Raw genomic sequence first — 13,818 nt, 5'->3', positions numbered from 1 at the left:
CTTACAAGGGGAGATAGATTCAATGTTTGTAATGGCTCATTACATTTTTTTTCTCTTACTTAATTGGCCTCTCAGAGTTGGTAAGACAACTCCCACCTGTTCATGCGCTCTGTATGTGTGTATATATATCTCCTCAATATATGTTCCATTTTATATGCATCCGAAGAAGTGGGCTGTAGCCCACGAAAGCTTATGCTCTAATAAGTTTGTTAGTCTCTAAGGTGCCACAAGTACTCCTGGTTTTTTTGCGGATACAGACTAACACGGCTGCTACTCTGAAACATGGTATTTGGGAGTGATGTGCTACCATAGGTGCCATTTTTCAGAAGACACTTAAAACTGAGATCCCATCCATACTAAAATGAGAACAGGATCAGGCCCTTCAGTAGCAAGATTGGCACTTGGCACTTTTCATGAGACAAGTCTCCTACCTAAATTCCAAGTTCAGCGATTCCATTCTATTATTGCTATATTTCCTCTACAGCTTCACTTCTTGTGCTAAACTGATATGTAATGATACACAGTGGACCAACAGAGTTGCTGTATTTAAGCTCTGACATGGCTGCCTTTTAGTCAGGGATGACATAATCCCTCTGTTTATCATTATTATTAGATATTTATAGGACTAACTCCCAGAAGTCCCAATCAGGACCAGGGCCCAACAGTACCAGAGTGCTGTATCAAGCACATACATAGATACAATCCCAGGCCAGAAGAGGTTTATTTTTAATGTGCATTAAGCAGAGTTCTTACAGTTACCTTTTTAAAGTAGGTATTATAAAAATAATGTTCTCATTCTGTCAACAGATGCTTTTACTCAACTTTTTCAAAGGTTTAGATGCATGGTTTATTAATTGATTAGATTGCCAAAAGATAGTTCATTTTTCAAGATTAATTCCCAGTTTAAAGAATAGCTCCCACAAATCACACTGGTTCAGATTTGTATAAAACTGAAAATTGTTCCAAATGTACAAGTTATTGATTTATGAATTCCAAGATTAGCACATGATGCACCTAATGCAACAAATTACTATACAAGTTTCAGTAAGTTCACTTTACATATAGATATATATGTACTTTACCATAATTGCAAGTTATAAATTTAACCATAACCACTCCTTTAGAGTGTTCTGAATAAGGATATTTGACAAATTAGGCAGTTAAGGGCATATAGGATATGCAAAATAAAGTGTTTGGGACAGGAACGATCATTTTGTTCTGTTTGTACAGCACCTAGCACAATGGGGTCCTGGGCTATGAGCTAAGTTCCCTCTAAGCTGCGTAGCTGCATAGCAGGCTATCAAGTGTCATGCAGGCAGGGAGAGGCGCCCCTCCCCAGGCCCGGCCCAGCTGGAGCTGCCGCAGCTGGGGAGAGGTACCCTTCCCCCGGCCCAGAGCTGATGTGGCGAGAAAGGGCTGGGGGGAGTCCTCTCTCCCTGGGGCAGCCTGAACCCCAAACCCCTCATCCCCCCCACACCCGAATCCTCTGCCCCAGCTCTGACCCCCTCCAGCACCTCAAACCCTTCATCCCTGGTCCCACTCCAGAGCCTGCACCCACAGCCAGAGTCTGTACCCCAATCCCCTGCCCCAGCCCTGAGCCTCCTCCCACACTCCGAACACTTCGGCCCCACCCTCACCACATATCACCTCCATATTGGTTCACGTAACAAAATTCATTCTGCACACGGGCATAAAAAATTAGAGGGTGCACTGTGAGTAGGTCTCCTAGGCGTTACAGTAATAAAAATAATAATAAATAATAATATCTGTTTGCTGCAGAAATAAAAACAACCACCAATGTCCCAAGAGAAGTATTATCTTTCCATTGTTTATTATTGTCTTTCTTGCTCTCTACTTCTTACCACTGCCCTGGTGTTTTTTTCATTATCTTAATATGATTGAGATATAAATACCTAGGGGCAGTTACCTTGTCATTTTATTTGCCTATAAAGCATCAGGCATACTAATAGTGCAACAGAAACACAAAATTGGTGAGTCCAGATCCCCAACTAATGCAGACATGTTTTAACACTGCTGGTCTGTGATCTCCCTCTGGATGCACCATAGGTCAGAAGTTTATACTGTAGTAATAAATATTCTGCTGTGATTCTTATACAATTAAAACTTTAGTAGCTGACGTTGAGCTCCTGCCAGTGCAAGATGTTTAAGTGCAAGGTGGCATAGTTGAAACAGGATCATTCACTTCAAATTTGTTAATGTTCAAGGAAATACTTTTACATAAGAATGGCCAATATTTCATCTAGCCCAGTATACTGTCTTCCAACAATGGCCAATGCTAGATGTTTCAAAGGGATGAAAAGAACAGGGCAACTATTGAGTCACCATCCCCTGTCATCCAGTCCCAGCTTCTCGCAGTCAGAGGTTTAGGGATGCCAAAACCATGGGGGGCCAGAGGGGTTCATCCCTGACCATCTTGGCTAATATTCATTGATGGAACTATCCTCCATGAACTTACCTAATTCTTTTTTGAACCCAGTTATACTTTAGGCCTTTACAACATCACTTGGCAACGAGGTCCATAGGTTGACTGTGCATTGTGTGAAGAAGTACTTCCTTATGTTTGTTTTAAACATGCTGCCTATTAATTTCATTGGGTGACCCTTGCTTCTTGTGTTATGTGAAGGAGTAAATAACACTTCCCTATTCATTTTTTCCACATCATTCATGATTTTATAGACCTTTGCCATGTCCCCCTCTTAGACATCTCTTTTCTAAGATTAACACTCCCAGTCTTTAATCTTTCTTTGTATGGAAGCTGTTCCATACCGCTAAATATTTTTGTTGCCCTTTTCTGTACCTTTTCCAATTCTAATGTATCTTTTTTGAGATGAGGCAACCAGAACTGCATGCAGTATTCAAGTATCACACAGTTGTATCCACAAAAACAACAAGGAGTCCGGTGGCACCTTAAAGACTAACAGATTTATTTGTGCATAAGCGTTCGTGGGTAAAAAAAACCCCATTTCTTCAGATGCATACTTCAGATGCAGTATTCAAGACACTTATCAACACTGAATTTCATCTGCCATTTTGTTGCCCAATCACATCCAGTTTTGTGAGATTCTTTTATAACTCTGCTTTGGACTTAACTATCTTGACTAATTTTGTATCATCTGCAAATGTTGAGACCTAGCTGTTTATCCCCTTTTCCAGATTATTTATGAATATGTGGAGCAGCACTGATCCCAGTACAGATCCTTGGGGGAACCTGTTATTTACCTCTTTCACTGTGAAAAGTGACCATTTATTCCTACTGTTTGTTTCTTATCTTTCAGCCATTTACTGATCTATGAGAAGACCTTCCCTCTTATCCCATGACCACTTACTTTGCTTAAGAGTCTTTGGTGAGGGACCTTGTCAAAGGCTTTCTGTAAGTCCAAGTACACTATACCCATCACCCTTGTCCACATGCTTGTTGCTGCCCTCAAAGAATTTTAGTAGATTGGTGAGGCATGCCTTCCCTTTACAAAAGCTATGTTGACTCTTCCCCAACATATCGTGTACATCTATGTGTCTGATAATTCTGTTCTTTACTATCGTTCCACTGATTTGACTGGTACTGAAGTTAGGCTTACTGGCTTGTAATTGCCAATTTTTAAACCAGAGTGTTCCACTAATATTTTTTTTAAATTAACTCAGTCTGTGAATTGATATAGGAGCCACAAAATTAGACCAGGATGTATATATATGAGTTACTACCTCTTAGTGAAAGCTGAGGACCTTGTATAAAGATTTATGATACAAACTACAATAATACTAGTAAAGAGCTCTGTGTAAGCTCAAAAGCTTGTCTCCCTCACCAGTAAAAGTTGGTCCAATAAAAGGTATTACCTCACTCACCTTTTCCCTATAATACTAGTAAGTCAGATACCAATTTAGCAAAGCCATTAAGCAAAAAGTCATTGGTGGATCTGGGCAAAATATACAGAGTTGAGAAGAACAGATTTGTTCTTTTAATTTATTTTTTTGCGTGTGTTTTAGTTATTATTTATTATTTATTCTTTATTTTACTTTATTATTTTAGTTTTGAAATCTAGCATTTCTTTTCTACCTTCAAATTCTCTTCTGCTGCAGAATTGGTACTGTCTAAATAAGAAGGAAGTTCTCTCTAAAACCAGCATTGGCAAAACTCAGTGGATTGACAAACATCTTTCATCTCAGAAATGACCGAATACCTATGACTTCTGTAATGAGTGTAGATTACACTCTCCTGGGACTACCCAAGAAATCATAGTCAGATAACATAATATACTTTAGCTTATCAGAGAGCATTATACCACTCACTCCAATGAGCAGAAAGGTAGATTTTACATCAAATTCTTGCTGCACTTTTGTGTATTGTTTTATTTAAAGAAAATACAGCAAAAAAAAAAGTGTATAATTTGGAAATTTGCTAATTCTAGTGTTTCATACCAAAAGATGAAAAATGCAAACAGGTTTGATTAATTAATGAGAGTTATAAAATACCCGGTGTCTACCAGCACCGTGAAGCATGCTCCTAACTGCAGTACTATACATACCCTGACAAGTGTGGCACAGAGAGTTAAGCTGGCTTCTCTGCATCTCACATGTCATCACTAGTAATAAAGGTTTTCCAGGACAAATTCTGCTTTCAGTTATACCTTGAAAACTCATTATCTTCAGATTAACCTCTCAGTGACAACTGTGTAACTGCCATTTGTAAATCTAAATAGGTGGAACTGATTGGACCTTAATCATAGAAATGTGTTATTACTCAAGAACAGAATCCAGCTCTCCCTCTTTTAGCTGTGGTGGCACTCCAGTGCTATCAGGAATAAAAGCAGTAAAAGCACATTCTTCTCATTAAAGTAAGCCACTCTAAGTATGAACAAAAATAATGAGAGGAAGTTCTACGTTTTATTACATTCATGTGAAACTAAACTGATGCTTGTTAAGTCTTGCCTATACAAAATGGAACAAGACACTTTTTTCTTAGGACAATAATACATACCCTAACTGTTATAAAACCTGGGACAGTATTGAAGAATGGTATACTTTATTTTATTCAAAGTTATTGTAATTTAGTTTGCAGTGGTCTTTAACCTGATACATAACCTATACTTTAAATTATTCAAAATACAGAAGTAAAACCTAGAATGTGTAAGACTCATTATTGTCAATGGCTACAACTGGGCTATTTTAAAGCTATATTTACAGAATTTGTTTTTCTTAACTGAGGCTACTTTTAAGAGCTTCACAACTGTGAACATTTTACTAATGGTAGGAACTGCCTATTTCTAACGGTAGGAACTGCCTGTCTGCATCTTTTCGCCCTTGTATGACTATCAGGAAATTAAGATTTTAAAGCAACTTGTACTCCGTATTTCCTTTTTAAATTAACTCTACTATTGAAACATATTTGACACATGCTGTTTTCAGTATATTGTATTGAAAAAACTTGTGGCTTTGCATCCATAGCAGTAGTTTCCATTTAGCATCAATTGCCACAGCAGGTTTCAGAAGAATAACCTCTCATGACATAGTGTAAATATAGACAATGACTTTATTAATGCTGTGAACCCCCAACTCCAACCTTGCAGGATCACATAAGCGGATCAGTTGATCATTTGATGTAGGTTAATGATATTTATTCCAATTATTATACAAAAATTGGAAAACATACAGTTTATTAAAGCTAATTTAGATAAAAGAACCTTTTACAGGACCTGTGAAATCTGCTAATCAGTTCTGAGTTCACTATCAATGTCCCAGAATGAATGATTCCAGGACATCACAGAAAATGCAAACCTTTGCAGTTGCATAAAACTGGTTTATATAAAACTGGTTTAGATCAGGTAAGTTGCTTCCCCCACAACCCAGGCACGGCATTTTTCTCCATTTCCTTTGTAGAGAACAACACCTGCAGCATACCTAAAACAAGTCACCAAACGTCATGGGTGCTACAAAGAATTTTTTAGCACCATAGTCTAGTGAAAGGCATTCACTACATATTTGTGTGTGTGGCTCAATTTTCAGGTTTCCCTTCTAGATTAAGAGATTTTTGGTTAACAGATTTTAAGATGAGAGGGGACTATCATGATCATCTAGTTTAGGTTACATTAATGTAAAATTAAAAAACTGGGCTGGCCTCGGCGAACTAATTGCACAACCAGATGTTGGAATCAGAGTTCTAATACTCAGTCTCTTGGTTTCTCAGGTCACTACGGGCTAGGAGCACTGAGGAAACAGTGTATTCATCCTTGGCAAGGAAAAACCATGGGTTGGGGAAGGGATAGACGAGAAATTGGGGTGGGAGTGAACTATGAGGATCCCTCCAAAATGAAAAGTTAGTATTGTCTCCTTAACCTTCCTGACAATGAATGAAGTTAGTTTATATGCCTTTTCTTCCCTTCTTTCTCTATCTCTCCTTATGTATCACACTATGGCTGTGTTTTTGCTTCATTTTATTTCCAGTCTTCTTACTTTCAATCGTTTTCTTTTTCTCTCTAGTTGTACTTCCTACCTCTACTGTTGGGGAAAAAAGGATAATTTAGCCAAAACTATCCAAAATTTGATGGTGATCTAAAATGTTCATTGCCAAATAAATTGATCTAATTTGCAATGTGTTTAGCTATTTTATAAAAGTAGATTTCTAAATAGAAAAGAAATAAAATTATTGTAGCTACAAAATTTGTCCATGTACTATCAAAAGTGAACGGATATGTCTACGTTTTCAAATTCAGCAATATATCAATGGGAAATGCTCACCCTCTGCTTTGCTGAGCTCCAATGCCAGCTGCTCTCTGGCTTTGACCTCTTCATTGAGTCGCTCTTGCAATTCTTCCTGGCATTTGAAAAATTCAGTGGCCTCCTGCTGCTTTTTGAAGGATTCTCGCATAAGTTCTGTCTGTGAAATTTTAGCATGTTCCAGCTACAGCAGGAGAAAGTAACAAATATTAGACATTCATGAGAATTTTAAATAAAAACACCTACTCTAAGGGTATGTCTACATAGCAAAGAAAAACCTGTAGCTGGCCCATGCCGTCGATTTGGGCTCGTGCTCTGAGGCTGTTTCACTGCTGTGCAGACTTCTGGGTTTGGACTGGAGCCCGGGCTCTCTGACCCTGCAAGGTTGGAGGGTCCCAGGGCTCAGGTTCCAGCCCAAGTCAGGAGGTTACATAGCAATGAAACAGCCCCACAGCTCAAGCCCAGCGAGCCCAATTTGGCTGGCATGGGCCAGATGCAGTTTTTTCTTGGCTATGTAGACATGCCCTCTGTCTTTCATGTAAAATTATTAACTGTTTTGGCTGATTATTAGCCTGATAAAAAGACACACTAACTTCAACGGATATTGGATCAGATATTCAATGCATATGCACTGACATACTACAATATGAAGTCCCACACAACAAGTAGATCTAAGCAAATACAGACAAATGTTCAGTACAGTGTATTGTAGGAGTCACATGACAATCCATATCTATGTGCCAAAACGTGAAACTTCCTGGTTTATGTCAGTTTATACCAGACTCACCTTTATTTAAACAAAATGGGTTTTGCATTTAATATGTGTAGGAGTATACGGTCACTAACCACATCCTTAGTATGCTTAAGAAGCACCATACAAAATCTATGGCATTTCTGAACAGATTTTTAGGTGAGCAGCTTTCCTTTCTTCTTCCATGCATATGTGTAAGTAGACACACAAGGAAAATGTGAACTTTGAGAATATTAAAATTTTCAATTAATGAGGCAGTAAAGCAATGTTTGTTTCAACAGTTCCTTATTGACATTGTAATGGCTTTTTAATCTATGTCTTTTCATGGTCCTCAAGTTACAGAATGACACAACAAATGTTTGCTTAACTTCAGAAAAGTAAAGAACTCACACCCTTGATTTTATATTATAAGTCTTGGCAGATTTCTGTAAGTATGGTCACTTCTGTGTTTTGCAAGTCTGTTCTGTGAAATGGAGGCTACTTCACCAAATTCTTCAAAAATAAGAGCTGTTTATTTTTCCACTAACTCCAGCTAGGCTAATTAGTAAAATTAAGGCTACTGAATCGCTCAAACTAAACTGTCTTACTAAAATGCAAACTGAAGACTTTACTATTTTTGAAAAATGAGTTGGGAAAATTTTATAATAATTTCACACCAATTTGTCTACTTATCCATAAAAATGGCTGTTCAAAATTAAACTTCTAACTAGAAAACATCTAATCACTAATATTTCCTCTTTTAACATTAATGAATTTAAACAATCCTTTGAAAGCAGTGCAATACTTTAAAAGTGTGCATGGCTTCTACAGATTGTACTGACTTTTAAAGGGACATCATCTACTTGAAACAAAGTTTATTCAAAAATAAATTTAAAAGAAGGGACAGGTACTAGAGGTGCCCAGGAATCTCTCTACTAATTTGTTGTGGTTTTACAAGCACATTATACTATTTTAAGTTTTTATTTCCTAGGATGCTGTACGAAACACCCATGCAAACAAAAGGGGAAACTAAATAACAAAACTTGCTATACAGAGTAAACAGTGAAACTGACTTAGGGCTTGTCTACAAGGAGATATTCAGGAAATCCGAAATAACTAATTTCCAAACTGAATTAAACTAAACTGAAATAAAGCCAGTTTAATTTTGAATGAGAGAGTCTAAACAGGGATTTAATGCAGTTTAACCAATCAATTTTTAATTCACACCTTTAGTTAATTTGGATTAACTTTCCTAGTTTAGACAAGCCCTTAAACAAAGTGCTATCAAATGCACACATTAAAACTGAAAAATAAAAGATTTTTTCTCTCTAATCCCTTTAAATTGTAAAGAAGTTAGATGTTACTTGTAATAAGCATAGGGAAAAAAATCAGACAGAAATGTGTTTTTTAAGTTGACAATATCCTTTTCATAAAACCATTAGAATTATGCCATTTAAAATGTACTAGTGCTATTAAATTTAAGATATGTATATTATGGCTTAGAAAATGAAACCTACAGGAGTGGTTTTATTACATTACACTACATTTTCACACACATAAAAGAACCAAAACTCAGAGAAAATCTCTTTGTTACTGGTCTAAGCAATAAGCACTGCTAAAATACATGCATAAGAACACATGAAATACTCTACCTTTGTATCTTTTCATAAAAAAAACTTAACACCCAATACAGTTACAGTTTGTAGCCCTAATAATTTTATAATTAAGACTTATCACTGCCTGTTAAATCATTAAAATAAAAAATGGACAGCATACATGATTAAAAACAATAGCTTCTATGTTCAAGAGATATATGTTTAATTTATTTCCAAACACACTTTCTTTTAGTTGTAAAGATTAAAAAGTTGAACTTCCTTAAATAATATCATACTTACTGAATATGGAGGTGTGGGCAAGGAGATTTTAGAGACAACTTTTAATATATGCCCATTTTTTTTGTGCCTGTAGTGAAAAATTGAAGTATTTACAACTACAGAGTTATTTTCATCCAAGTGTTCAGTGAAAGGAAAAGGATTTGGTAAAGGCACACGAGATTCAACCTCATAGTTTTCTTCTTCTTGGCCTTCTGATCGCAAGCCATTAAATAAGTTAGATGCCCAGTATGTGCGGTAAGAATCCATTCCAAAAGATGTTGCTGTTGCTCTCTTCTCCTCCGTCACGTGGCTATTTTGCACTGGCTATTTTAGTTGTAGAAATTAGCAATAAAACATCTTACATTTTTGACACTCTGAGGAAATGGCACAGTAGTGCTAGCGACAGTGTGGGAACAATCATTTCACATTCACATGAGTAATCAAGAAGTGCAGGAAGGTCCCAGGTAAACATCAAGCAATAAAAGGAATCAACATTTGCAGAAACCAGCTGGATAACTGAGCTTTGCCATTTTTCCAATAAAAAACCCTCCTCTATAATATATTTCACATTAAAGTACAATCTGAATCTTTCAGAAACAGAAAAATGGTAACCGGAGGGAGGTAATTACCAAAGCAAGAAAGTATACTTTCGGTATCAAAGCAGGTATGCTGCAGCAAGCAAGTAATCAGCAGAACCTGCCAGCAACTGTCAATACTTTTAATCTCCACTGGAGCATCAACAAGAAATTTACATATGAAGATATTTGCCTTTATTCTTGTTCCTTGAGTTAATTCAACAGGAAGAGCTGTTTTGAACTCAGTTAATCAAAAAATGCCGTGTCTCACTGAGTAAAAGTTTCCTGTCAATATCTTCCCTGATAAAGAGTTCAGGACAGAGGGAGTGGCTAAATTAGGTACACTGGCAGGTGGAATTTGAATTAATACGCCCACTTATGAAGCTTGCTCAACAGGATTCAAATTCCACAACAGGGCTCTAAGAGAGAGTGTTCAAACAGGTTTAAAATAGCACTTTAAAGATTATGTCAGGTTTCTACCACTCCTTTTAAAAAGTATGCCAATTTGTATGTATAGTACAATTAATTGAGGAAAATTACTTAAGTATCTGCTCTGCTTGTAATTATTTTATTTAGATGTTATTTTCTCATTGATTATTTTGAACATGTCATGTTATTTTTATTATTCATCTCTTCAAACTCTTTTCTTTTGGGCTGCCATTAAAGGTAAAACAGCTGAGTTTACTTTTTTAATGTTCAGACACAGAATATTTAATAAATTATTAAGAAACTTCTTGCAACATTAAGAAACTCCCTACAACTCCTCTGTTTCTGTTACCAATTACATGTAACTGAATTAGCAGACATCGGGGTCACATCACCCGATATGCTTGTTATTCCCAAGTAGAGAAACATTATCTGGTGAGTGGTTGGGAAATGGGGCCACAATTTATATTAGATACTACAGAAAAATGTGTAAACAATGCATATATTCATTTATTTTTTTATCAGAGGTCTCATTAACAGGGATAAATCCACACCCCTGAGTGATGCAGTTATACTGACCTAACCCCTGGTGTAGACAGTGCTATGTCAATGGGAGGGCTTCTCCCGTCAACGTAGCTACCGCCTCTTGGGGAGGTGGATTAACTATGCCAACGGGAAAAGCTCTCCTGTTGACGTCGTAGCATCTTCACTGAAGCGCTACACTGGTGCAGCTGTGCCGCTGCAGCATTTTAAATGTAGACCTGCCCACTGGTCCTATCTGAGGAGCTTAGGGAGCGAGGGGCACAGAGGGAACAAAAGTAGCATTATGCTTCCCCCAATGTCAGGGGTTTCTGGCAACTGATTTAATCTGCTGTGGAATCTGGAACAACCTCAGAGTTGTGCTAATTTACAATAGCTGGTAATAGTCTCCTAGGTGCTATTATACATTTGAGGATTACTGGAGCACAAGATACAGTAGATACTCAGTCAATAACCCTTCCTCTGACACAGTATTAGCATACCCTTATTGCAGGGAGGAGGATTGAAAGGAAATGGCACAGAGGCACCTGCACCAGCTCTGTGCCACCTAGGGATTCTGCTTAAACCAGTATTCCAGATCTTTGCCCTGCAGCAGTGGTATAAGGGAGCTGAATAGAGGCCAAGAACTGAACCAAAATGATGTACCTTTTCTGACAATACAAAATAAACATTTGTAAATGTTGAAGTATTGACAGGATACCAAAGAGATGAAACATTTTCCTATTCTAAATGATAAATTATGGTGAGGTCTTTTTGTTCTGTTTGTATAGTGCCTAGTACAGTAGGGTCCTGGTCCCTGAGGACAGTACAAATAATAAACAGTAACAATAATTTAATGCTGTAAGAGAAATGTTTACATTTTAGTATTACCCACTACATTTCATATTTTGTGTGAGAATAATATGCATTATAGCGCTGAAGAACATAGAAATAAAAAGTTATACAAATTAGTTATATCAAATGTGCAATAACCGCACAAGTATATTTATAATTAGAATAACAAATTATCATGTCTGCCAAGGCTGTTGGGCACTTGTATAATATGTCAGAACATATAAACATTAGATTACCATAAAGAGAAGGATGGAAAAAATGTACCTTCTGACTGGTTTTATGAAATGACCACAAAGTACAAATAAACACGCTGCACCATTTTTTGTTTTCTTTATGCTGTAAAATGAACTGATAGCATCTACTGTAAACTGCAGTGCTACTGAAAACCTCTCTGTGGCAAAGTTTATAACACGTAACAGCTCAACATTTGCTTTCACTTTTTTTTTCCTGCTTCACCCTCCAGATGGAGAAATTACTTATTCCTCATGCATGTGGAACATCACATTCACAAAACCATTATGCAATGTAATCTGTCCAGAATTATATCTACTATAAAGTATCAAAGTTCAAATAACTACATTCAGACAAAAAATAGCATAAGCTAGAAAATCCAAGGTTCTGGCTGAACGCCTTAGTGAAGAAAAAAAGGCACAACATGATGAGATGAACCAGATCATCAACCCTGACTTCAGCTTTTGCCAATATTAGAATTTCTTGGTGTCCTTACAGTAGAACCTCAAAAGATACAAACACCAGAGTTATGGACTTACCAGTGAACCAGACACCCTGTGGAACTGGAAGTAATCTATCAGGCAGCAGTGCAGACAAAAACACAAAAACCAAAAACCAAACCAGCAAATACTGTACTGCCTCGGGGCTTCAGCCACAGGGGGTTGGGACTACAGCTACAAGGTGGGGTGTATGTGTTTCAGGGCTCCAGGCTTCTGACTCTCAGGAGCAGAGGGGCTCAGCGCTTTAGACTGGGGGGGAGCTCTGGGGCTCCGTGGCTCCGCTCCCAGCTTCAGCCCCGCGCCAAGGCACGGGGCTTCAGCCATGGGGGGTTGGGGCTTCAGCTGTAGGGGGGGAGGAGGGGTCTCCCACTCCTGCTGGGGGTGCCGGGATTCAGCACTTCAGCCCTGTGGTTCCATTGTTGGCTTCAGCCCCGCGGGGGGCACCAGGCTTTAGCTACAATGGGTGCGCCGGCTTCAGCCCCGGCATTCCCCCCCATAGCTAAAGCCCTGAGCTCTGCCCCCAAAGTCAGGAATGGAGATGTGAGGAGCCCTGGCACCCCCTTCGGGGCTGAAGCCCCAAGGTCCAGTGCTCCGCCCAGGTCTAAAGCCCCAAGGTCCAGTGTTCCCCCCAGGTCTAGAGCCCTGAGCCCCGGTGGTCCCATGGGGCAGAAGTCCTGAGCTCCCTATCCGGAGCCCTGGTGCCCCAAGGGTCAGAAGCCCTGACTCCCCCCTCCCGTCTGAACCCCCATCCTCACGGGTGCAGCCCCAAACCCCCACCACTACCACCATGGCTGAAGTCCGTAACCTCTTGTTCAGAGTTACGGATCATTTCCGAGTTATGGACAACTTCCATTCCCAAGGTGTCCGTAACTCTGAGGTTCTACTGTATCCTGTTTGCACCTGAACTTTAATATAGTTTAAATGTACTATTTTTGTATCTTTTTTTAAAAAAGAAAAGTCTTTAAAAGATTATGTATATTTACCTAAAATAAGAAATAAGAATTGCTCTAGTCTCTCAGATAAATACACATTTATGTATTCAGATATGTATATTAATATGGGAAAAATACCATTTACTTGTTAAATTATAGTGGCTCTAAAGTTCTACTGTTTCAATCAATATTCAACATCTTTTAAAAGATTAATTTTTAGCCCAACACATTGACAAATGTTTCTCAAATTCATTAACCTATCACTCAAATCCTTCCTACTCTGTGGATCATTGACCATACAGACTGCATGTACCCCGTTACTTCACACCCATCATGGTCCACTGCATCAAAGCAACAGTCCTATGTGCATATCAAGTCCAGTTCACAACTAAAATGACTGCTGAAAAAATATGACAATAGCATGTGTCATGTCAGACTGGACCAACT

General features: G+C 38.2%; 1 protein-coding gene across 8 annotated transcripts in view; it reads right to left on the bottom strand.

Moving 5' to 3' along the window:
• The window catches only part of AKAP9 (A-kinase anchoring protein 9), a 213,544-nt gene that overhangs the window by 59,560 nt on the left and 140,166 nt on the right, over positions 1-13,818 (bottom strand). For 7 of the 8 annotated variants that reach the window (XM_034760411.1, XM_034760413.1, XM_034760412.1 and 4 more), the window contains one exon: positions 6,751-6,913. In XM_034760411.1, coding sequence (XP_034616302.1) covers positions 6,751-6,913 — 163 coding nt within the window. Of the gene's footprint in view, positions 1-6,750; positions 6,914-9,354; positions 10,910-13,818 lie in introns of those variants that run through there. The other variant, XM_034760418.1, reaches the window with a different exon arrangement.

Source organism: Trachemys scripta, chromosome 2 (genome assembly GCF_013100865.1).
Source record: "Trachemys scripta elegans isolate TJP31775 chromosome 2, CAS_Tse_1.0, whole genome shotgun sequence".
Taxonomy (NCBI): domain Eukaryota; kingdom Metazoa; phylum Chordata; order Testudines; family Emydidae; genus Trachemys; species Trachemys scripta.
Note: the sequence above shows the minus strand (reverse complement) of the source record. Positions and strands in the feature narration are given on the sequence as shown.